Source organism: Camelus ferus, chromosome 8, assembly GCF_009834535.1.
Source record: "Camelus ferus isolate YT-003-E chromosome 8, BCGSAC_Cfer_1.0, whole genome shotgun sequence".
In the NCBI taxonomy this organism is placed as follows: domain Eukaryota; kingdom Metazoa; phylum Chordata; class Mammalia; order Artiodactyla; family Camelidae; genus Camelus; species Camelus ferus.
The window spans coordinates 66,419,284-66,442,901 of NC_045703.1; the positions used below are offsets into that span (position 1 = coordinate 66,419,284).

The 23,618-nt window shown below is 48.4% G+C and overlaps 1 protein-coding gene across 2 annotated transcripts in view; it reads left to right on the forward strand.

Annotated features, from left to right (window-relative positions):
• Window positions 1–1,739: 1,739 nt before the first annotated feature.
• The window catches only part of TMEM181 (transmembrane protein 181), a 70,291-nt gene continuing 48,412 nt past the window's right edge, over window positions 1,740–23,618 (forward strand). The window contains exon 1 of one of the 2 annotated variants that reach the window (XM_032485269.1): window positions 1,740–1,885. In XM_032485269.1, the coding sequence (XP_032341160.1) occupies window positions 1,755–1,885 (131 nt within the window). In that variant the 5' untranslated portion in view covers window positions 1,740–1,754. Of the gene's footprint in view, window positions 1,886–21,347; window positions 21,502–23,618 lie in introns of those variants that run through there. The other variant, XM_032485270.1, reaches the window with a different exon arrangement.

Consider the following 23,618-nt stretch of genomic DNA (forward strand, 5'->3'; position numbering starts at 1 on the left):
GCACATATGTGCATGTGATATTTTATCTAGCATTTTCAGCTCTTTGTGATGAAAGAGGTAACAAAGTAGATTAGTACCCCCACAGTACTGGAGCCAGAAGATTTACATTGTCTTCTACGGGCTACAGTGGTTCAAAGTGGGGAAAGAGCTTAGGCTGGAGAGGCTAGGGGAGGATTCCTGGAGATTTTTAAAGTGTTCTGGGATATCTTTGGGGTTAGTGAATATTTCCCCTAATGATAATCTCTCTGTAGCCAGTCATGAAATAATTGAAATATGGCATATGCTGGTCTCATAATTTCTACTACATTACAGAAAACAAATCTGCACATATGTTTTCTGAAGGATCTCTTCTTAGTGTGTCTCTCTTCACTGTATTTTGGATATAGCAAGCTGTGAGCCCCTTTCTTTGTCTTCCTGAGATGATTAAATACTATGCTCATAATATTGAATTAGGGCTAAAACCTAACTGTGCATAGTGCACGATGATCAGAAGTTACGGAAATATTGCAAGGCCAGCCTGGAGAGCTTGGCTAGCAGAAAAAAGTTGTTCCAAAATGCACGGGGAAGGGGGGAATAAAACGTGATGGTAAGAATAAAGAGAAAGGAAGAATGAGTGAAATTAGAGCATAGGTAAAAGCAGGAAATACGGAAATTCTGAGAATATCTAAACGTGAGTGATCATTAGACTCACCTGAGGAGCTTTGAAAAGTACAGATTCCTGGGAACCATATTCTATAATTTAGAGTCAATAGTGTAATTTAGGCCCCCAAAATGTGTATTTGTAGAAGGCTCCTCTAGCACATACAAGATCAACCTCATATGGAAACCTGTACTAGATTCAGGTGGAAACTCACAGACATCATCTGGAACAACTGTTTCTCCACTTGTTTTTGGAAAAAATCACAAGACTAGATGACACCATCTTTGGATAAGTAGTCTCATGGAAGACTGTTGATTTGTGAGTTTTATTTTACACACCAGTGTTGAGCTTTGTAGAGGATGAGAAACTCCTTTGTTTGGAATTTTTGTTTTGTTTTGATGGCTATAGAACATGTGAGAAGAGGTATCTCATTCGGACACGTTCCTTTATCGTTAAAAAAATTTATTATGACAACCGTAATGGGTTTCGTTTAAAATATTTTTGCGAGTGGAACACAAAGGGAGGGAAAGCATTCTGGGAGCTGTCCGTGGTGCTGAGCGTGATAACCGGTTCCAGCCTTTGACCTTCCCAGCAAAAAGGAGCTCTCGGTCGGTCCCCAAGTCCCATTTTCCTTTCTTCTCTCACCTCCAGTTTCTTCCCTTTCCCAAAGCGAGCAGTAGCAAGGGTGGTCCTTTATATTTTTGCCCTGGGCGGCAGATGACCTTGTGTGGGACTCCCCACCCCCCACCCTTGCCCGCTCCCTGGGCGGCGACTGCTGGGCGCGGCACCCTTTCCTCCTTAGGCCTCCCTCGGCGGGGCGGGGCAGCGGGGCGGGGACCCCCATCCCCACCCTCCCAGGGGCCGGCTCCCGGAGTTGCCGCGGCGGAGCTCTGCGTGCGCGGTACCCCACCTTCCTCTGCGCCCCCTTCCCACCTCCCCCGCCACCTGCTCTTCCTTCTCCTTGGTCCCGCCCAGCGCGCTGGCAGCCCCGATCCCCGGAGCTGGCAAGAGAGAAGGGGCGAAGGAAGCAATACAAAGGGCGGAGCGGAGGGAGGAGGGGACGCCCGGGCTTGCGAAGGCGGCGGCGTCTGGCGCGGGCGGGCGCGGCGCGGGCATGGACGCCGAGTACCCTGCCTTCGAGCCCCCGCTCTGCAGCGAGCTCAAGCATCTGTGCAAGCGGCTCCAGGAGGCATACCGAGAGCTGAAGGAGGACCTCACGCCTTTCAAAGATGACCGCTACTACAGGTAGGGGCGGCGCGGGCTGCATGGCCCCCGGTGGGCCAGGCTGCGGGGAGCCGGGGCGCAGAGCCGGGCTTTGGGCCGCCCCACCCCTGCCGTCCTCGTCCCGGGCCAAGCGAGGGTGGGGGGTGGGGAACGCGGCAGGTCCTCTGTTTCTGGCAGCGGCGCTCGCATTCTGGGTGTCAAGGGCAGATCCGGGGAGCTTGGGCGAAGAGCTGTTTTCCATGCCCTAGAAACCTGAGCGAGATTCTCAAATCCTGAGAAAGGAATCCAGGGAGTTTCCTTCTTTCTTTGCTCCTCCCTTTCTCCCTTCCCTTCCTGTCGCAACCACCCCCCCCCCACCTCCACGCATTACCGCCCCCCCATGCCTACCGCCCCCTAGGTCTTCTCTCAGGCCTTGCTGAGTGGGACCTAATCTGAGGGGACATCACTCCCCCTCGAGCATAGCATGGGCAGGGCGGGCCTTGGCCTCTCCTCTAAGATACTCAGGCCTCTGGGCTTCTGTGAAAATCTCCCAGGCTGGGCTGCTGCCGAGGGTTGGGGTCAGATGGCCTCAGGGCTAAGCGGCACCATGGGGAGATGCTGGGGGTAGCTATGAATCAGCACCCCAAGGAGCTGTTGGTTTAGGCTTGTCTTTGTTCATCTCTGTCTCCTTCTCCTGTAGCCAAAGTGAGAGCTGTGGGGCCCTGCACTCCCTTAGCACCCGCACCTTCCTCCCTGTACTTTGCTGTTCTGATGGGAAAATATATCCATTGCAAATGTCTGCACCTACCTGGCCTATTGCAGGGTGATGAAAGGACCCTTCAGGAGTCCTGAGCCTGGAGCCTAGATTGGTTTTGTTACTAACTATCTTTGTGACCCTGAGAAAGTTAATTGCTAACTCTGCACTTCAAGCTCCCTCATCTGTAAAATGGGAAGCTTGAACCAAAATGTCTGTTTAAAGCAAAGGTCCTAGTGATGATTCACTCACTCTGTGCTCAAGGATGGCAAGCATATTACACAGGTATCTTTGAAGTGGTGGTGGTCATTTCTGTGCAGTCCACCCTGGGCTAATAGTAGTATGTGTGTACGTACTCAGAAGAACATGTGTCACACTTGTCATCAGACTTTTTTCAAAAGTTTAATGGCTTCCTTGGGGCTAGTCACCAATATATTGCTGACCAATATATTCATCAGTATCTTGCTGACCAATAATTGCTGACCAATATATTGGTCACTATTATTACTGAGTGAAATATTACTGAGTGAAAATTCCATTTAAAGAGTATAATCTCAAGACCACATGGTGTAGCTTTTAGATGAACCTCACAAACTATGGAATTCAGCCCCCTAGGAGACTTGACAGTATGGTACAAACAAACACTGATAGTTTCAAATCTTATTTTTGATGTATGTTCTCACTAATTTTTCCCTGCTTTTTTTTCCTCTATATTTTGTTCTCTTGGGAACACTTCTTTGGCAAAGGAGCTATTGAATAGCAAAGTGGTCTTAAATCAGGTAGCAGAGAAGAAAACAAAAACTCATCATTGTTTAATCCATAATTAGGTCATCCTTATTCATTCACCTATTTATTCAACCAATAGTTACCGAGCACCTACTTCATTCTAGGTGTTGAGGATACAGGGTCCCTGATGTCATGGGGCTTATAAGCAAGTGATTACATATTGTGATGCATGCTAGGAAGATAATAAACCAAGTGACATGCTAGAGGGATGGGTTGCTACTTCAGAGAAGGTGGTCAAGGAAGGCTCTTAGAAAAGGTGATATTTGAGAGGTGAAGAATGAATTGCCTACTATATAATGATCTGGGGAGGAAAGTTCCAGCAGAGGAAGAAAAAGTGCAAAGCCTGAGGCCATAGTAACACAGCATGTACAAGGGACAGACAGAAGACCAGTGTGTCTGGAGCATAACGGTCAGAGAAATAGGCAAGACCAGTCCTATAGAGCCTTGAAGGCAGGACTAAGGGATATGGATTTCATTAGAGTTCCAATGTGAAGCCTATCAGAGGGTGTAAGTGGGGTGGTGACATGAGCAGTTTGGTTGCCTGCCCTATACAAGTATTTGAATCTTTGCTCCAGGAGCAACTTCATTAGTTGAGTTGGATCTTAAAGACTATGAATTCACTATAGGTGGAAGGGGACCCCTCCTGCCCCATTGGCCTGAGAACAAGTTGACTGCAGAATGTTTTATCATCTTGTGAGTCAGCAGAGCACTTAGGCTGAATCACAAAGATTCTTTTATAGTGAGGAAATGTTTTAGGTCATTGAACTATCTTCCGCTGCTCCATTGAATTTTTATATCAATGGGTTGTACCTTTACAAATCTAGGTGAAATTCTCCTGGGTTTCTAAGTTGGGAAGCTGATGGTTACAGTTCCTGCATCTGTCTAGCTGGAAGATGAACTTGCTACTATAATTTTTGCTCCTGCTTTTCTCACCATCTTCATTTCCTCATTAGTGATTTATGACTAAAAATCACCAGCTCATTTTTCCCTGGAGGACCAGGGATTTGCCTCATGTAGTTGACAGTTTCCTCATAACATGGTATAGAAAGGAGACAGCTGCTAATGCTCTATTTTCAAAAGATGGCTAGGTGGCATGGCTATTTGCATATTAGCTACATAATTTGGCATCACTGAAAAATGGCAGCTGTGTAATCAAAGGACTCACAGTCATTTTCATGAAATGAGAGATGACAGTTGTACTGCCTGCGAGGAAAGGGGGTGCCATGCGTGCAAGTGGAAAAACTGGAGGTTGGGCGTCTGAAATCCCAACTCTTCACTTCACTAACTCCCTGGCCTTGGGGAAATCATCGAATTTCACTGGTGATCAGTTTTCACATCAGAAAAATGAGACAAGGGTGTTGTGAGGCTCAGGTGCTTTATGAAGATAACACTAAAGATGGCTTTCCAAAACCGATAACAGAAGTACCAAAGCAACCGGCCTAAGCAATAAGGTAACAGACTGAGTTGCTGATCCAGCAGCTTAATGACATCACTAAGTCCTTTCTTTTTCACTGGATAGCAATTGGCTGCAATTGGCCACTAATAACCATTTGGGCTATTGCTTCTCATTCATATTCATGGGGAGAACTGGGTGGCTTTCTAAAGCTCTCTAAAAGAGAAGGAACGACTTGAAGTCCACAGCAAAACTCCTTGAATCTCCTCTATAACCCCACCAAATGGTGTCAATGAAGAAGACAGACATGTTAACAAGGACATGAAACTTCCCCACACTGCAGATGGAGAGTAAATTAGTACAATCACCATGGAAAATATTTGCGGTAACTACTAACATTGAACATACACATCCCCTTTGGCCCAGCCACTCCTCTTAGGTATGTCTGTACACATGTCTTGTCAACAGACATGCACTAAAATGTTCATAGCAGCCCAACTTGTAATAGTCCTAACTGGAAGGCAGCCAAATATTCATCAACAGTAGAATGGATAAATTTGGCTTCTTCCGTAATGGAATATGATACAATAATAAAAGTGAACGGCTTACAACTACACACATCAATAAGGATGAGTCTCACACACACAATGTGCAAGCAAAAGAGGCTGAGTACAAAGAATACACACAGTTTGATTCCACTTATATAAAGAAATTTGAAACAGGCAGAATGACTACGCTGTTGGAAGTCAGGGTAGTGGTTCCCCTTGAGGGGACAATGACTAGAAAGGGGCAATGACTGGAAAGCCGGCATGTTGGCTCCCATGTTGTTTGTTTCTTCACTTATTTCATAAGGGGGGCAGGACCTGCTCTGGTCATACCATGACTTCTAAGAACTCCTGCTTTTTGTTTTGGTTTTGGGACAGTGTCTTGATGCCAGCTCAGCTTTCTGGGTGCTTGTTACACAGGTCAACTCAAGCTGTACACATGACACATGTACTTTTCTGTATTTGTGGTATGCCTTATTAGACAGATTTAAGGAACACCAGCTACTGTGCCTCTGACTAGATGGAGGCCACTTGTCCTTTCTAGAGCACAAGCTGGCAAAAGGATGGAATTAGACTCAGGCAAATCAGAGTGCCTCAGGAGCTGAGGGTGGAGCCAGTTTGCCGAAGACACAGGTCTTCAAGGGAGGAGGGGTAATTAGCTGAACCAAACTGGGGTTCTGTTAGGAAGAAGATATAAGGAATGGATGTTGGATAGGCAGTCAACTATGTCCATGGCATACATGAAAAAGAGCTAAAGAAACATGAAAGACAAGAGATACGTTCATTTAGAGCTCAGCTCTTGGAAAATATGTGGCTGGCCATTTTTCTGATCCATTTTTTTTTCTCAGGTTATTAATTTATCTTTGTGAAATATAGGAGCAATCAAGTTGGGCTTGAATTTTCTTGGCCAGTGAAGTGATCGCAGGGGTGTCCTCACCCAAGAGTCTTCTAGAAGCAACATTTCATCACCTTGGTGAATTTGTCACCTTGGTTAATTCGTCAGGGCTCTGCAGCTGGCCCTCATTCTTGCTGGCTTCTTTTAACCAACTCATTGAGAGAAGAACTAGTTTTCAGTGAGGCCTTCACATTAACCAAGTTCTGGACTGCTGTACAGAATCCAGATGCCAGTTTATTTAGTTAGCTGATGCAGACCCATGAGAACACAGGCAATGGTGGGCCTGGTATCAGAGCCAGGTGAATTAGTTAGATCAGAGACTCTCAATGCTGGCTGCACATCAGAATCACCTTGGGGAGATTTTGAAAATTGAGATGCCCAGGCTCCAGCCTCAAGGATTCTGATTTAACTGGTCTAGGCTGCTTCTCAGCCAGGATGCAGAACCCATGGGTGTGAGGGGACTGTTGATGAGCATCAGGCTGAGAGAGCCTGGTGCCGGCATCTCTTCAAAATTTGAAGTCTTAGGTCAAGGTTCCCTCTCCCCTACACAAAGCTGAGTGGCTTAAATACATAAATATGTAAAGTGCCCAGCAGAAAACAAACAAACAAACAAAAAACAAAGCTGAGAGGCTGCCGTCAACAGTCACCTTGGCTGATTCTCCATTTACCAGGCGCCCAGGCTGACCATCCTTCCTCTTGGGATTAATACCTCTGGTCAGGTTGCTGTCAGGTTTAAACCATTTCTTCTATTTAAGGCAAATCTGCATATCTTTATCCTGTCCCATCTGTCCTGATTTTAATGTTAATGTTTCAGCAGGCTGACTTTCTCCTTGTTTTCAAGTTCCTGGAGACAACTCTGTGACTTCTGAGCACTGATGTCTCTGTCTTTTCTTTTTTGGTGGGAGGAAGTTATAAATATCCCTGATGAGGTTGTGAGTTTTAGAACTAGCTTCTCTGTCTCTATTATTTCAAAGGTAAAAAAATAATTTCATTACACTCACATGCTTGAGAACTTGGAATTTGGCACAAATCTGGCTCAGTGAGGGAGGCGGTGGTGTTGTGTTCCATCTGGGACAAGATGCAGGCACCAGGTGGGCCATGGGTCAAGGACCCAAGCAAGCACAGATATGAGAGGCCAGAGGTGGACGCTGGGGCAGGTCAGCTACCCCCAGGCTCACCCCTACGGCTCCATGCAACTTCCCCAGGCAGCACCCCTCCCCCATGACTCCTGATGGCTCTCCTCTCCCTGCTCTGGGATCTTCCTCCATCAATGATCCCCTCTTGTTCTCAGGTCATCTTCCCCTCCACTCTTGACTCCTTCCAATCTGCTTAAACAGACTTCCCTCAGCCCATCCTCCTTTGGGAGCAACCAGGCTATCTTCTTCCACATCTGTTGGTCTGGCTTCTACCCCTGCCCCCTGCCCATGTTGTTATATAAATGTGTTAAAGGTTAAAGGTGGTCTCGGCATGTTGGCTCCTGTGTTGTTTGTTTCTTCACTTATTTCATAAGGGGGGCAGGACCTGCTTCTGGTCATACCATGCCTTCTAAGAATTCCTGCTTTTTGTTTTGGCTTTGGAACAGTATCTTGATGCCAGCTCAGCTTCAGGGACATTTGGGGGTGTTCTCAATAAGTGAAAAAAAGGTAAAATATACCAAAACATATGGGGTACAGCTAAAATAGTGCTTAGAGGGAAATTAATAATTGTAAATGCCTGCCTTAAACAAGATGATCTCATCAATACTTAACCTTCCACCTTAAAGCACTAAGGAAAAAAAGAGCCAGCTAAACCCAAAGCAAGCAGAAGAAAAGAAATAATAGAGATCATGGTGAAAATTAATGAAATAAAAATATAAAAACAATGGGAAAAATAAGTAAAACTAAACATTGGTTCTATGGAAAGATCAACTAGTTTTATAAACCTTTAGCTTGACTTATAAAAAAAGATTCAAATTACAAAATTCAGGAATAAAAGAGGAGACATTAGTATTGCCCTTACAGAAATGAAAAAGGATTGCAAGGGAATGCTATGAACAACTATGTGTCAACAAATTAGACATCTGATTATATGGACAAATTCCTAGAAAGACACAAACTACTGAAACTTACTCAAGAAGAAGTGGAAAATCTGAAAAAGACTCGTAATAAGAAAAGAAATTGAACTAGTAATCAAAAAGCTACCTACAAACAAAAGCTCAGAGCCAGATGGCTTCACTACCAAATTTTTAAATGATTAGTATCTGTTCTTCATGAACTCTTCCAAAAATTAGAAGTGGAGAAAGTACTTCCCAACTCATTCTATGAGACAATATTACCCTGACACCAAATCAAAGACATCATAGGAAAACTACAGATCAATATCTCTAGTGGATAGAGACACAACATTCCAAAAAAAAAAAAAAAAAAAAAAAAAAAAAGAGAGAGAAGGGGAAGGAGAAGGAGAAAAAAATCTCCCAAACCAAAAAACTAGCAAACTGGATCCAGCAATAGGATTATTGGGGGAAAAAAAAGACTATTCACCACTACCAAGTGGGATTTAACCCAGGAATTCAAGATTGTTTTAACATTAAAAAATCAGTTCATATATAATACATTATATTGATAGAATAAAGGGTGAAAATCATATGAGCATCTCAATAGACGCAGAAAAAGCATCTGACAAAATTCAATACCCATTCATGATAAAAGCATCAAATTTGTAACAGAAGGGAACATCTTCAACCTGATAAGGGGCATCTGTGAAAAACCCACAGCTAACATACTTAGTGGGGGAAGACTGAATACTTTCTCCCTAACATCAGGACGTCCACTCTTGCCACGTCTATTTAACATTGTACTGGAGGTGCTAGCCAAGGAAGTTAGGCAAGAAAATTAAGATTGAAAAGGAAGAAGTAAATTTGCGGATGACATGATTTTGGGTATAGAAAATCCTAAGGAATCCACTAAATAACTATTAGAATAATGCAAATGAAAACCATAATGACATACCGCTTCACACCCACCCAAATAAAAGTGACAGATAATAAAAAACATCGTTGAGGACGTCGAGAAATTGGAATCTTCATCTCCTGTTGGCAGGAATGTAAGATGGTGCATCTGTTTTGTACAACAGTCTGGCAGTCCCTCAAAGATTAAACATCGAGTTGCTATGTGACCCAGCAATTCCACTCCTAAGTATATACCCCAAATAAATGGAAACTTGTCTACACAAAAATTTGTACATGAAGGTTTGTAATAGCATTGATAATAATCAAAGAGTAGGAACAACCCAAATGTCTATCAACTGATGGATGGTTGAACAAATGTGGTATATCCATACAATGGAGTATTTACAGCCATAAAAAGCAAAGCACTGATACATGCTACAACATGGATGAGGTTAGAAAACTATGTTTAATGAAAGAAGCCACTCTCCCAAATCCGCATATTGTATGATTCCACTTATATGAAATATCCAGAAGACACAAATCCATGGAGACAGAAAATAGATGAGTGACTGCCAGGGTCTAGGAAGAGGGGATACAAAGAGATACTGCTAATGGGTAGTTTCTTTTGGGGTGTGATGAAAATGTTGTAAAATTAAATAGTAACACAGCTTTGTGAATGTAATAACAAACACTGAATTGTACATCTTAAAATAGTGAATTTTATGATGTATGAATTACAGAGCTGTTATTTAAACAATAAAGAACAAGAATAAGAGTAAAGAGAAGGGCTTTTCATGTACTCTAAGGCCGTGACAATAAACACATATGGTTTTGGTCAAAAATAAACACATAGGCAAACAAAAGTAGAGTCTAGACATTGACCCATGTATACATGAGTGTAATATTCAATTAAGGTAGCATCACGTATCAATGATGAAAGGGAGGATTGTTTTGGATGGTGCTGGGGAATCTTGCCCAAAACATGGAGAAAAATGAAACTCAATCCCTACCTCACACCTGTGCAAAGGCGGAGTCAAGGAGAAAGCCCTGAATGGGAAAAGTAGCGCTCTGAAGTAAATGGAGGAAAAGGTAGGAGACTGTCTTTGACACCTCCAGGGAGGAAGATACTTCTTAAAACTATGAAGTCACAATTCACATGGCAAAGGGAGTGGTGGGTCTGATCATACCACAATTGGGAATTTTTGTTCCGCTTAGGACCCTATGAGACAAAGTTTTAAAACAGTGAACTGGAAAATACAAGGTGTTTTCAAGATCGATTCTTTATAAAGAAACACTATGTAGAATATATGAAGAAATCCTATACCACCACCGCCACCACTTCCCTTGGCAAAATATCCCCAAGTGGGCAAAGCATCAGGATTAGGAAATGCAAAAGGCATATGAAGAGATGCTCCAACTCAGGACACAGGGAAATGCCACTTAAGAAATTAAAACTAAGAAGTGGGATGGACAGTCAGTCTGGTAAATACAGCACTGGAAGCTCTGCTTTTAAGCATCACCAGGATCCTGGTTGACACCTGATGCACGAAGGCCCAGGGGCTGTGTCCCAGCAAGGGGCTGACGCCACCCCGCCAAGCCCAGTCTCTCCCTGGCCAGCCATGGGCGACGTCTCCCACCATCACATCACGGCCACTTTGTTCCTCTCCCCGTCACGCTCTGCACCTTCGTTATGGATTTCCAAACATGTAAGGGTACCTCCTTAGCTGCAGGGTTAAGCCCCCCTTGCTTTAATATTGGAAGAATGATTCCTTTCCACAGAGCACAGGTTTCCCTCAGGTGCTTGAGTGCAACCCCAGGAGGCCTAAGAGAGGGGCAGCTTGCTGGCGGTGTGAGGGCTCATCCCCGTGCTGTGCATGTCTACACGTCCTGCCCCCTGCTTCTCGCTTTCTTAGCTGGGACTTCTCTGCTGAACAGCTGTCTGCTCTGTCCCCGTCACTGAGGTACGATGAAGGTGTGATTAGGCCCCGGGGGAACGGTAGCCTTGTTGGACGCACAACACCCACCAGTCCCGTCTCACCACGCTTTGTTCATTCATCATTTGGTGTTTCCAGGTGGCACAACTCTGTGCCTGAGGGACGTCCAAAATGCCTTGAATGGGCTGCCCATGCTTGTGGAGGTGCTATATGCTTGTCAGGGCTCTTCCTGGTGGCTCCCCCAGGCCTAATGGTTTTTATGTAGGTCTTAATGTAAACAGAGCTGTGGCCCATGCAGCAGAGTTGTTTGGTTCTTTTTTCTTCACTGCTACATCTCATTCTGAACCAAGAAGAAAAGATAAAGCCACTCATTTCCCAAAGAGCAGAGCAGGTGTAAGCACCCCATCTGTTCTCTGGGCCCCAGAGTAACAGGGCTGCAGCGATGACCCAGCTTTGCAGCAGAAAAGCACCCCTTGCCCGGTGAGCCTCCGAGCTGGGGCAGGACACCCCAAACCTGAAGCCTCGTCCCCGAAATATGAAAGCTGGGGCTCTGGGTTAGTGTCCAGGGCCATCATGACAAAGCGCCACAAGCTGGGGGCCTTAAACTACAGACATTTTATTGTCTCACAGTTCTGGAGGCCATAATTCTGAGATCATGATATTGGGGGGTTGTTTCCTCTGCAGGCTGTGAAGGAGGACCTGTCCAGGCCTCTGTCCCAGCTTCTGGTGGCCTCACATGTCCCTTGGCTCATAGGTGGCTGTCTGCCTTCTATGCATGTCTGTCTCTGCATCCATGTTTCCCTTTGTTATAAGGACACCAGTCGGATTGGATCAGGGCCCACTCTTGACCTCATCTTAACTTGATCATCTGCAAAAACGCTATTTCCAAAAGACTATGTTCACGGGCACTGGGGGTTAGGACTTCAACATCTTTGGGGGAGCACGATTGCCAGAGGGCTATGGATTTAGGTTCCTCTCTGAGAATACTTTCTAAACTAGCAGCAGAATGTTTGATGAAAAGAGTCAGGAGGACTGAGTCCTGACGCGGAGCCATTGCTACCGTTTTGGAAGTTAGGTCTGTGCATCTTGCTGAATGATCTCAGGCCCCTCCTGGCTCTAAAGCCAAGACAGCTGTGGGTCTGACGCAGGTGGCCAGTGACCGTCTCCCCAGCAAAGCTATCCATGATCTGTTCTGTGTTACCTGAGCTGCCTGGGGTTTATCCTGTTCAGGTTGGGAAAGGTGTGTGTGTGTGGTGTGTGTTTATGGTGTGTGGTATGTGCACAGGGCAAAGGAGGATGTGGGACACTGGCAGAGGACACAGGCTCTGGCCCGGCCTTCCAGCAGAGGAGGAAGCCAGCTCGCTCAGGGGCTGTTGGGTTAAAGGTAGGATGACCAAATCGTCTTGGCTTTAGCACCGAAAGTCCAGTGTCCTGGGTGATGCCTTAGTCCCAGCAAAATTGAGCCAACTGGTCACCCTAGAGGTGAGAAACGGCCTGGAAGTGACCAGTCCACAGGGAGTGACTCCAGGTGGAGCTGAAGGAGGCAGGGCTGGAGGCTCTGTAGATGCGCTGTCCTCTGGGAGTCGCCTGTGTGAGAGCTGGGGTCACTGCGGGGTGGTGGGCAGAGGTGACAGGGGCACACACCCCCTTGTACCTCTCCACTCTGGAATGGTTTTCCCTCCTCGTTAGGCTCTCTCATCCTCTTGGCCTTCTTTTTGCCTCAGCCCTCGCCCAGCCTCCCCATTCAATAGAGACAGCATGGCATCCGAGCCTTTGGGCCGTGGTTCTCGAAGGAGAATCCCCACAGGGCAAAACCCCTCGAGGCCCTTTCTTTAACAACAACTCTTTTGGAGCACTTCCTTTCTGATCCTGAAACAAAATTCCTTGATACTATCTTATCTGCTCCGTAACTTAAGAAAAAATAACTACCCTAAATGGAATCTAATGAAAATAGCCCGAGAATGCTCCGGCAGTTCTCTCAAAGGAAATGCATCAGGAGGTGGGATTTTCAGAAGCTGCTGCTTCAGGCCCCTCCCAGCTCCTCCCAGGATGGGTGGGTGCCTGGCGGCCCCTCTCAGGGCCTCTCTCTGCAGGTCCTCCTGCCCCCACTCCGGGGTTGCTCAGCCCAGACTGCAGGGCACTGCTTCCTGTCTTTTCTATACCAGCCTCCCTGCCTCTTCCTGCCCTGCTCCGTATTTACTTGAGTTGTGTAGTTTAGGTCACACCTAGGAAATCAGGATAAACCCCCTTGCCCTGTATATTCAAAGCCAAAGCAGAAGATTTCTGTAGCCCAGTGACCCCTGACCTGCAGCTGGACAAGGACAGCCCCATCGTGGGTCCGAGACTGACCCACGCGGCATTTACCCTAACTTGCAATTAATGGCAAATTGTGGACCTTATTTGAGCAGCTTGGTCTGTTGTGTGGGGCGCGGCTTGGGTGGAGGGTGGTTCCCTCTGGAAGCCGAGCTCTGAAAGTGAGAGGTGAGCCATGCACCCCCAGCACGTGCTGCACACGGATGTGGGGAGTGTGGGCAGGTGGAGCCTGGCCTGCCCGCTCTGTCCCCGAGGCAATGAGGCAACCTGGGAACAACATTGCTCAACCCGGGCCAGCTGTGCCCTTTCAGTCCTTCAGACACCCACGTGGCTGGGAGAGTGCCCTGTAGCTGTATCTGCTGGCGGTGCAGCACACCAACAAAGTCACGCTGATGTCTAACCACCAAGCCTGTGAGGACTGGAAGACAGGGCTATGTTTCTATGTGCAGATTGGTTTCCCCTGGTTGATCCATCCAGCATGATGGTGGATCTAGTGTAACTCGATGCCTTGAGTGAAGAGAGCCCTCAACTTTGGATTCAGGCCAACAAAGATTACTTAACAGTCAACTTGGAGAGGGCAGGCATGCCTACTGCCCAGCAGTGAATGATTCAGGCGCCCAGGACTGGGCATCCTCCCAACAGCGGGCAGGCCTCAGCTCCTTCCTGCAGGGCTACAGGCAAAATCAAACACCATTCCTTCCGGCCGCAGTAAGAATAATAACTTTACTGTAGTTCTCTTTGTTGAGAGCAATGTCAAGGACACTCAGAGACATTAATGGTTACTCTATTGAGATACGGCATTAAAGCATTTAATATTGTTGGTTGCAAGTATTAATTTCAGCCAAAAAGAGGGAATTTATTACAAAGATACAGAGGTAATTCATGGAAACAAAGAGCAAAAATGAAACTGGATCTCAGGAAGGAGCTGGAACTGATTCTGCATAGATTCCATTTTCTTAATCTCTCTTCCCAGTGCCCCAAACCACTGGTTATCAACTTTGCTGCACTTTGGAATCCTTTAGAGAGCCTTAAAAATGACTGATGCCTACAGCGCCCTACTTCAGATTCTGATTTAATTGGTTTGGGGTTCAGCCTTGGCACTGCAACTTTATAAAGCTCCCCCCCAAGTGATTTTGACTTCAGCAAATTTTGAGACCCATTGTCTTAAATTAATTTGTTCCTCTGTCCCTTTGTCTCAGCTGCCTGGGAGCCCCTAGTCTGATCAATACCAAAATAGTCTGTGCTCACATTGCTCATTTGCAGGAGGAAACCACATCAGGCAGGCATTAAAGGAAGTCACTGTTAGTATGAGATCACGGGCCTTAGCTGGGGCCTCAACAAAGCCCCCAGATCCTGCTAGGTTTCCCAGGCTGCTCATTTCCCTAGTCTTTGCAGCAATGATTTGAAACCTTGTCCATCTCTTTGTACTGAATGTGGTTGACAGGTCCCCCAGATCGGTGAGCCCTGCCCCAAAGCCACCATCCCACCCCAACTGTGGCCCCTGGACTTGCTTCCCCACCTGAGCTGTCCTGTGAAGGTTCACAGAGTTCCCTACCCCGCTCCCTCTGCCCCCTAGACTAAGGAGCCCCGGGACTGGCAAGGGAGGCTCCGCTGACTGGACAGGTGCCCCCACGCTCTGGCTCCCGGTGGCTGCTTGCAGGGCCCAGAACATAACCTGGATGTGTAGGTCAGACTCTGGCCTGTGGGAGACAGATGGCAGGACAGAGCCAACGGGTTCTTCCCAGACATGGTCAGACCGCCCATCTCCCCGGAGCTAACCTGCAAGACAGCTTGTGCTCCCTTGAATTTATCCTCCTGAGTCCCTGCCGCACTTAATTCTCTCTTCTTGTCTCCCAGAGGTTGTACCGGCTCCCCACCATGTTAGCATGGAAACTTGTGCCTCAGGTTCTGTTTTCGAGGGAACCAAGCTAAGATATTCTTTAAACATTAAAACAGTTTTGCCCAGTAACTCAGAACATGTACAGGCCAGAAGCTGGGTGACCCACTGTCCTGGGCTGCCAGGAAAGTCTCAGGAGAACTTAGGCCAGCAATTTGCTTAAGCCAGAAGGCATCCCACCCCCCAAGGGATACACTCACTGCCCCTGTAGCCCCCTTCCCTTTCCTTCCCCCAAGTCTCTCAACTATTAGAAAACACCCTGGTGTATTACCCATCAGCTAACAAATCCCACTGAGTCATTTGTTCAGTACATGTGTGCAGTTGTCTTTCTGTCCCAGGCTGGGTGCCAGGTCCTGGAAAGCTGAGGACAAACAAAGGCCAGCAAGGTGAAGTCCTAGGAGATGGTGGTGGGCAGGCTTTGCTGGAACAGTGAGAATAAATTTCTGTCTAATCAATTGGGGCTGATTCTTAACAACTCTCAATCTATCAAAGGCAGAGGATGTGAAGGGTAAGGTATACTGGATGCTAATTCCTGGTAAGTGGGAACACGTGGGGCCTGTGCGTGATGGCTGTGTGGTGTGAGAGCAGGGCTGGGCACCGGCAGGCTCGCTCGCCTCCGTTATTGCAAGGACCAAGAGGTACCGAGGCATAAGAGGGCTTTTGTTTTACTCGTTGCTTAGAGGGCAGAATGAGATAATGTATGTCAACTCCTTAACCCAGCAGTAAACTCTAATGTGACTCTGAAAACTCTGTGCATAGTTTTCTTACCTTTGGAGACGAAGAAAAGAGAGGAAGCAAACATTTTCATTTATGGACTTCAAGACGATGGTAGCCAGTCTCCAAAGATGGTACCTCAAAGAGCCACTCCTCCCAGGATTCACACTGTTCTGTTGTTTCTTGCTCTTGGAAGTGGGCTGGCGCTGGCTTTCTTTTTACCAACAGGACGTGGGGTAGTAATGCTGAATGATGCCCGAGGCTAGGTGGTGGCAGCCCTGCAGCTTCTGCTTAGGTATCTCAGAGCATCTGTCCCAGGAGAAACCAGCCGTCACGTGTGAAGTCCGACTTCCCTGAGACTGTGAGGAAGCCCAGGCTAGCCATGTGGAGAAGCCAGCCCCCAGCTTCCCAGCCATCCCAGCTCAGGCCCCAGACATGCAAGTGCAGATGCCATTCTGGATGTCCAACACAGTCAAGCCTTCATATGACTGCAGCCCCAGATGTCATCTGACTGCATTTGTAAGGGAGGACCCCCCCCCTGCAGCAAGAACTGCCCAACTGGGCTCAGGCAACACGCAGAACCATGAGAGAATCGACTGCTGTTTCAAGCCACTGTAGGAGGCAGCTTCTACAATGGCTCCCAGTGACCTCCCACCTCCTGGTATTCACACCCTAGTGTGATCCTCACTCCTTGAGTGTGGGATGGACCTATGATTTGCTTCTAAAGAAAAGAATAGACTCAAAGGGATGGGATCTTGCTCATGAGATTAGGTTACAAAAGACTGTGCCTTCCATCTTTCTCTCACCCTCTTGGGTTCTCACGTGCTCACTCGATGAAGCAAAGCTACGTGTTGTAAGTTGCCCGCTGGGGAGGCCCACGTAACAAGGAACAGAGAGCAATGTCTAGATCCTGCCAACAACCACAATGTGAGCCTGGGCGCAGATCCTTCCCCAGTCGAGCCTCGAGAAAACTTCAGCACCGGCTGACACCTTGACTGTGAGAGAGCCCAGGCCAAAGGACCCAGGTAAGCTGCACCCAGATTCCCGACCCACAGAAACTGAGAGATAATAAGTACCGTCTCAAGCCACAAAGTTCTGGGGTGACTTGGGATGTGGCAATACATAACTGATACAGTTACCCCATGTTGGGGCAGTTTACTATGCAGCAATAAAAACAGGAACCGTACAACGATAAGAAAGCAACAACAACAGCCTTATGTTATCAATACCTGCCAAGCAGAAGAATGTGCTCCAGGTGTCCTTGAACTTGATAAGCAAGATAAAGCATCTGAACCAAAAAGAGTCAGACTCTTGCTTCTAATGATCAGTTCTTAGGAGTTAAGACGACAAAGGTAAGTAAGCTCCCACATGTGATGCATTACGTGGGCTGGGAAGGCATGAGCCCTCCTGCAAATGACGGGAGGGGGCCCTGGAAGGCAGCATGGTGACAGGACTGAACCGCTGGTGGAAGTACCTCTGCTTGTTGAGAGAAGATGAGGCAACAGCACGTGGCTGTCCAGGGCTGTCAAAACCACAGGCCAAGAGATGTCATGAACAGCAACTGTCATCAACTGTGATCATGCTTAAAGCAAAGTCAAGACTAAGATCTGCCTGCCTTGGAAAAAAGAATAGGCAATTAGAGCTGGCACTGAATTCTTCCATATTCTCTGCACTTGCTACTTCAGTTTTCCTTTTTAAGAAACCTTCCACTGAGGACAGTTATGGAGCGGATTTGTGTATTCCCCCCAAATTCATATGTTGACGTCTTAACCCCCAGCATGGCTGTACTTGAAGTAAGGAAGTAATTAAGGTTAAATGAGGTCATAAGGGTGGGCCCTGATCTGAAAGGATTATGTCTTTGGGAGAAGATACAGGAGAGAGCCTGTGATCTCTACCCCTGAGGACACAGCAGGAGGGTGGCTGTCTGCAAGCCAGGAAGAGAGCCCTCACCAGAAACTAAATTGGCCAGAGCTTTAATCTCGGACTTCTAGCCTCTAGAGCTGTGAGGAAATAGACTTCTACTGTATAAGCCACTCACTCTGTGCTTTTTGTTACGGCAGCTGGAACTGCCTAAGACAATAGGTTAGGGAGAATTAGGATAAGCTGTGGAACAAGCTGTTTCTGTTGTTTAACTCTGCCCAACCGGAGCACGAGTACTCAAATTAGTCTTATTAATAAGATAGGAGAGAAAGTCACAAGAGTATACCTACAGAATGCTGGATGAACGTCAGTTGCTAAATTGGGAAGTGAGTTTGAGTCTCTTGGAACAGACAGCTGGTTTCATGGCATATCAGCATTTACAGCTGTTGCCGTCAACTTTGAAAAAGAGCTGTGACTAGGAGTCAGCAAGCTGCAGGTGGGCTTGACTTTGGTCTTATTCTAGAAGGAAATTATTTAAGAGGATGGTTTGTCGGCCTTTTGAAAATGAAATGAACATTAGACATGAGTAGGGTTTTTCTAAGAATAAGTGGTGTCAGACCAATTCTATTCCTGACATCTTATCCTTTTTGAAACAAGGCAGGGTTTCAAATACATACCTTCTCACTTACCCATGGGTCAGACTTCCCAGTTAAATGGGATTGCTGGGGAATACTGTGGATGCAGTAGAACTGGATTTTAGAAGGTTTTTAAATAAGAACAAAGTTGATAAATGTGGGCTGAGTGTCTTTGTGGTTAGACTACAGCTGGTGGCCCATTTGCATCTGCAGTTCTCTGTGGTTAGAGAGACTCGAGCTGGTGGCCCACCTGCATCCAACCTCAGCTCGTCACCATATCCCTGTCATATTCATCAACACCAGCATGGTGACACCAACACTGGAGGTCCTAGGTTAGGGTCAGGTCATCCTGGGTTCTTCCCAGTAGTTCCTGAGAAAATCACTTAACCTCTTTAGTCCTCAGTTTCCTACTATAATTGAGGACAGTGACCACAGATGATTCAAGTTGTTAAGAGAATTCATCGGCTCAGGCCTTGGGCTTTGCAGGGTGCTCAGCAACTGCTGGTTTTCCTCACTGGAGAGCACGACCCTGAGCGGAGAGCCGAGGGCACGATGTGAGAATAAAAAAATGGGCTGAATGGGCTGAAGGTGCCAGCAGACGAACTCACTCTCAGGCTGATGCGGACCTCACCTGGAGCATGTTCCGTTCTGAGCACGATGAGGAAGCTTGCCAAACAGAAGCATGCTTAGGGGAGGGGAGCCTGGAGGTGGACGTGGAAGAGCCTCACATGGGAGATGGTGATGGATCAGACCAGTGTCCTTGGAACCCCAGAATACATGGGTCCCCCTCCCTTGGTCACACACACTGTCACAGCCCCGTCACACAGTTGTAACTGTGTAATTATTTGGTTAATATTTGTTTGCTGGCTGTGTCCTTCATTAGAAAGTTAGTCCCAGGAGGATGGGGACTTGTCCATGAATTCACCTGGTGTTTCCAGCACTGAGAAGAGTGCCTGGCACATGCTGAGAGCTCAGTTCATGTTGAAAAAACAAATCAATCGGGACAAGAGTGATTTAAGTGATGTGAGGCAGTGGCTCAAGGGAGGCCCAACTTCCTGGAGAAGTTACCAGGAGGCTGATTGGGCCTCAAAGATGTCAACTCTTTTAAAACCTGGAGTCATATGAAAACAGCAAGGGGTCTGTGGGGATGTCTCGGGAGGGGCCAGGCGTCTGGCACAGTCCTTGGAGCAGGCATTTCTATACCAGATAAGCCTGCTTCAGATGGGCAGTAAAAACTGACTGCCTGTGGGCAAATGCAGCCAGCAAGTATGTTTTGTTTAGTCCTCAGAGTTTCAAATCTTTTTTTAATTCGTCTTCCATGTCTTAGAATCGGAAGGATGTCACATGAAAGGTCATATCTGAGTTCAGACTTGTTCAAAGCGCTGAGTGACAGTTGCCCCTTCAGATGTTGCACTCCCTGGTCCACAGTGCCCGCCCGTCCCCCAGGTGCTGGCTTTTATGTTCCCTGGACTTGTCATGAAGAGCCCTTTGCCTCTAAGGTTCTAGGAAAAGAATTCAAGAAATAATCTTTTGTTATTCCTTTAGGAATTGCTATTTTGGATTCAGAATGTGAATGGAATTTCTTGTTACAATTACTTGGTATTCAGGCTGTTGCTTTGCCTGGTTTCCCCTGCCCTCTCCAACTTCCTAACCTCCACTTCACCCCGAGATCAGCCGAGACATTACACATCCTCTCCCGCCTTCCCCCCTCCCCACCCCAGGTGAGGTGGGTGCCCTAACCTCCACCTCACCCCAGATCAGCCCAGATATCATGCATTCTCTCCTGCCTTCCACCTTCCCCACCCCAGGTGAGGTGGGTGCCCTTCCTCCAGGCCCCTATAGCAATCTGTGCTTGTCACACCGCGCTCTGGTACCTTACTCTGCCTGTAAATTTGCTGTTTGTTGTTCATGTTGGTATCTTCCCGCTAGTTCCAAGCTTGTTAACAGCTTAGTGAGTGAATGTGAATACACAAGGAAGGCAGCTGGACTTTTATTCCCCTCATTCAGATGGACTTCAAATAAACCCACAGTAACATTTCAGGACCTGCAGGGGACAGGGGACACTTCAACCAATGCTCCAAAGAGAATCGAAATATCCAAACTGTGGCTTCACATCTGTTCTTGATTATAGAAATTTAGAACTGTGAGCCAAGATGCTAAATCTAGAAAGTGCTTTAGGTCAGCTGGTGTCTTCACCCAGCATAGACACAACTGCTCGGTAATTGGTTACAGATACTTGCTCCTGCTGCAGAACCTTCGAAGAACCATGACCTGCCCCATCAGTTGTCAGCCCTGTGGGTTGGGGGATGTGGGATGCGCACCACATCCTTCCTGAGGGACAGAGCTTGGATGGGGACAGAAAATCTGCACGCTATGGTAGCTGTAGTTTAGAAAAGGTTTGCAGGTGAAGCTACCAGAAAGAGCTGGGAAAGCGCTCCTGCCGTCAGCACTTGGGGGTGTCCGAGGTTTGTGTCCTGGCTTTTCATGTCTTTGGGAATATGGAAAGTGGTAGATCCTCTCCCCTACAAAATGCAGACAACTGTAGGCCTTTCAGACAACGGCAGGGCACTCATGGACTCCCAAGGCTGTTCCAATGCCCTGATTAAGACGCTCTGGGAGCGGGAGGCTGAATGAATTAACGCACTATCCCCTGGGCTAGGGACGGGGAGTGAGTCAGGCCCTTCGTTCTATCGTGAACCCTTTTCTGACACCACCGCCCCTCCCCAGGGCCGGCCTCCGTGCTCTCGGGGCGCAGGGGAGGTGGGTGCCTTCCCCAAGGCCACGAAGCCCGGCCTGCCCGGCGCGCCCCCTCCCCCCGCTTGGACCCCTCCCCCGCCGCGCGGGCCTCTTCCGTGCACGTGACCGCGGCCGCGCGTCGCGCTCTGACGAGTTTCAGGGAGCCGGCCGCTCCTGGGCCGCTGTCGCTCCGGCTCGGCTGCGGCTGCTGTGCGGCGCCGGGCGGGCTCGGGCGCGGGCCGGGCCGAGGCGGGGCGCCGCCATGGAACCGTGAGTGCCGGCCTGGAGAGGCGGGCGAGGCGGGCGAGGCGGGCGGGGCGGGCTGGGGTCCCCCGGGCGCCCCGGCCCAGAGTTGGGGCTCCGGCGTCCCGCTCCCGGGAGTCCTGCCGCGGGGCCCTCCGCCCACGTGGAACTCGGGGGACCCGGGAGGGAGCGCCGCCGGGCTTCGTGGGGGTGGCTCGGCGCAGGGACCCCCGACGGGCCTGCCAGCCCCGCAGGAGTTAGCAGTGGAGACGGCGTCCGGGTTCCAGGATGGGCCTCGGCCCGAGCTCATCCCAGGAAGGCCCTGCGAGGCCAACTCTGGCCCTGCTCGCTCCGGGGAGCCGAGTGACCCTCGTCCTTCCCCAGGGCAGCTCCATGGAGCTGGCTGAGGAATGGTCCGTCTCTCCTGAAGTCCATCCTCCCCGCCCCGCACAGCCTCCTGGGTGGAAAGACGGTGACCCCTGCCCCTGGCAGTGGCCCTGTTCATCACCTCTTTATTAAAAGCCCCCTAGGCGCCTCACTGCTTTTTGTGACCTAGCCCAGCGCCAGGTAGAGAGAGGCGCTCTCCGAAGAGTTTTTGATGATGTTGGCACCTTGGGAGCCTGCCACACACAGCCTGGTTAGAGCTCGTGGACACCAAGGTTTATGAGTTTTACTGTCTGCTGACTTTGGGCCTATTACCTTTGTGAAGTTCAGGGGTTTTATTGAGGAAAAACCTGTCCAGGGCCTCATAGACGCCGTCCCTAAAGCTTGCTTTTGACACAACAGTCACCTGGGTGTCCCCCCCAGGGGACGTCCAGAAAAGGAGAGAGAATTAAAGAGAAGTTTAGCACCTGAGTTACAAAAGAGTTGAGGGAAGGGATGTCTGAAGTCTCTCTGCCAGGTGGAGCAGCGCCTGTGATTGGAGATTTGGAGGGCAGATTCCCACAATTGAACGCAGCCTTAAGACAGGACTGTGAGTTTCTCTGTGTATTTGGGGTTTTAGAGGCTGAAAGGGTTTGCCTTGGATTTCTGCTGATTTCTCTGACTGTAGACATAGAGACACAAGATCCGGGGATGTTGCCTGAATGCAGACAATTGTGATGGAAAGGAAGTTTTTTCCTCCTGCTTCTAAAGACATTTCTGACTTCAGCTGATCACTTTTGCACAACATAGGAAACCAGACTTGGATAAAATGTCAGACCCAGGTGGATGCTTTAATGGTCTTTTTAGTGAAGTTCCAGACGGAGGTAGGCTAGCAGTACTGCCTCTGCACAACTCCGGGGGACACCGTTCACTTGTGGTACGTGTGAATAGCACTGCTTCGAATACCACATGAAGGGCGCCATCTGGAGTTGTGCTAAGCGGTGACCCTGTAGCAGAGGGATAAGTTGCATGTTTTAGGAAGTCCTCACATACCGAATCTCCTTTAGGCCCGCACGGCACGGCAGCCCTGTCGTGTTTGGTGATGTTACTCCTGGTCCTAGGACTGAGAGCAGAGAGTTTGAAGTGGTGTGGGCGTTAGTCCACGTCTCCTGCAGGAATCCTGTGCTGTCTGTTACATGGCAGAAGCAGACCAGGCAAGAACTAAACAAGTAGCTGCAGAACCACTGCTTGAGTGAAGGGCCTTGGTGGAGTATTCCAGTCGCTCCAGCTGTGGAGGGTCGGCCGTGGGGATGCCCTCCTGTTGAGCAGGGGCGGAGGTGGTGAGATGAGCTTATCTAGAGGTCAGCCAGCCACCATCGTCCGGCACTCAAAACGGCACAGACCTGGAAATCAGAAAGTCTTTGGCAGCAAATACAAATCCTACCAGAAAAACAAAACAAAAAACCCTGACTAAGGCTAAAAACCTGGAGCGTGCATGGGACTTAGGCCCCCGGTAGGGTCAAAGTGCTCTTGGCCTACGTGACAGGGAGCCCCGTTGTGACAAGGAAGCGGGCAGAGAAGCCAGGAGAAAGTGGGCCTGGAGGAGCACGCTGAGGGGGAGCGGGACTAATGCGGTCTGTCCCACGGACCTCCCTGCCCAGCCTGTACTTTTTAAAAGAGCAGGAGAGATTGCCATCAAAGCCAGTCAGAATAGGGGGAGGGAATCGCTCAGTGGTGGAGTGTGTGCTTAGCATGCATGAGGTCCTGGGTTCAATCCTCAG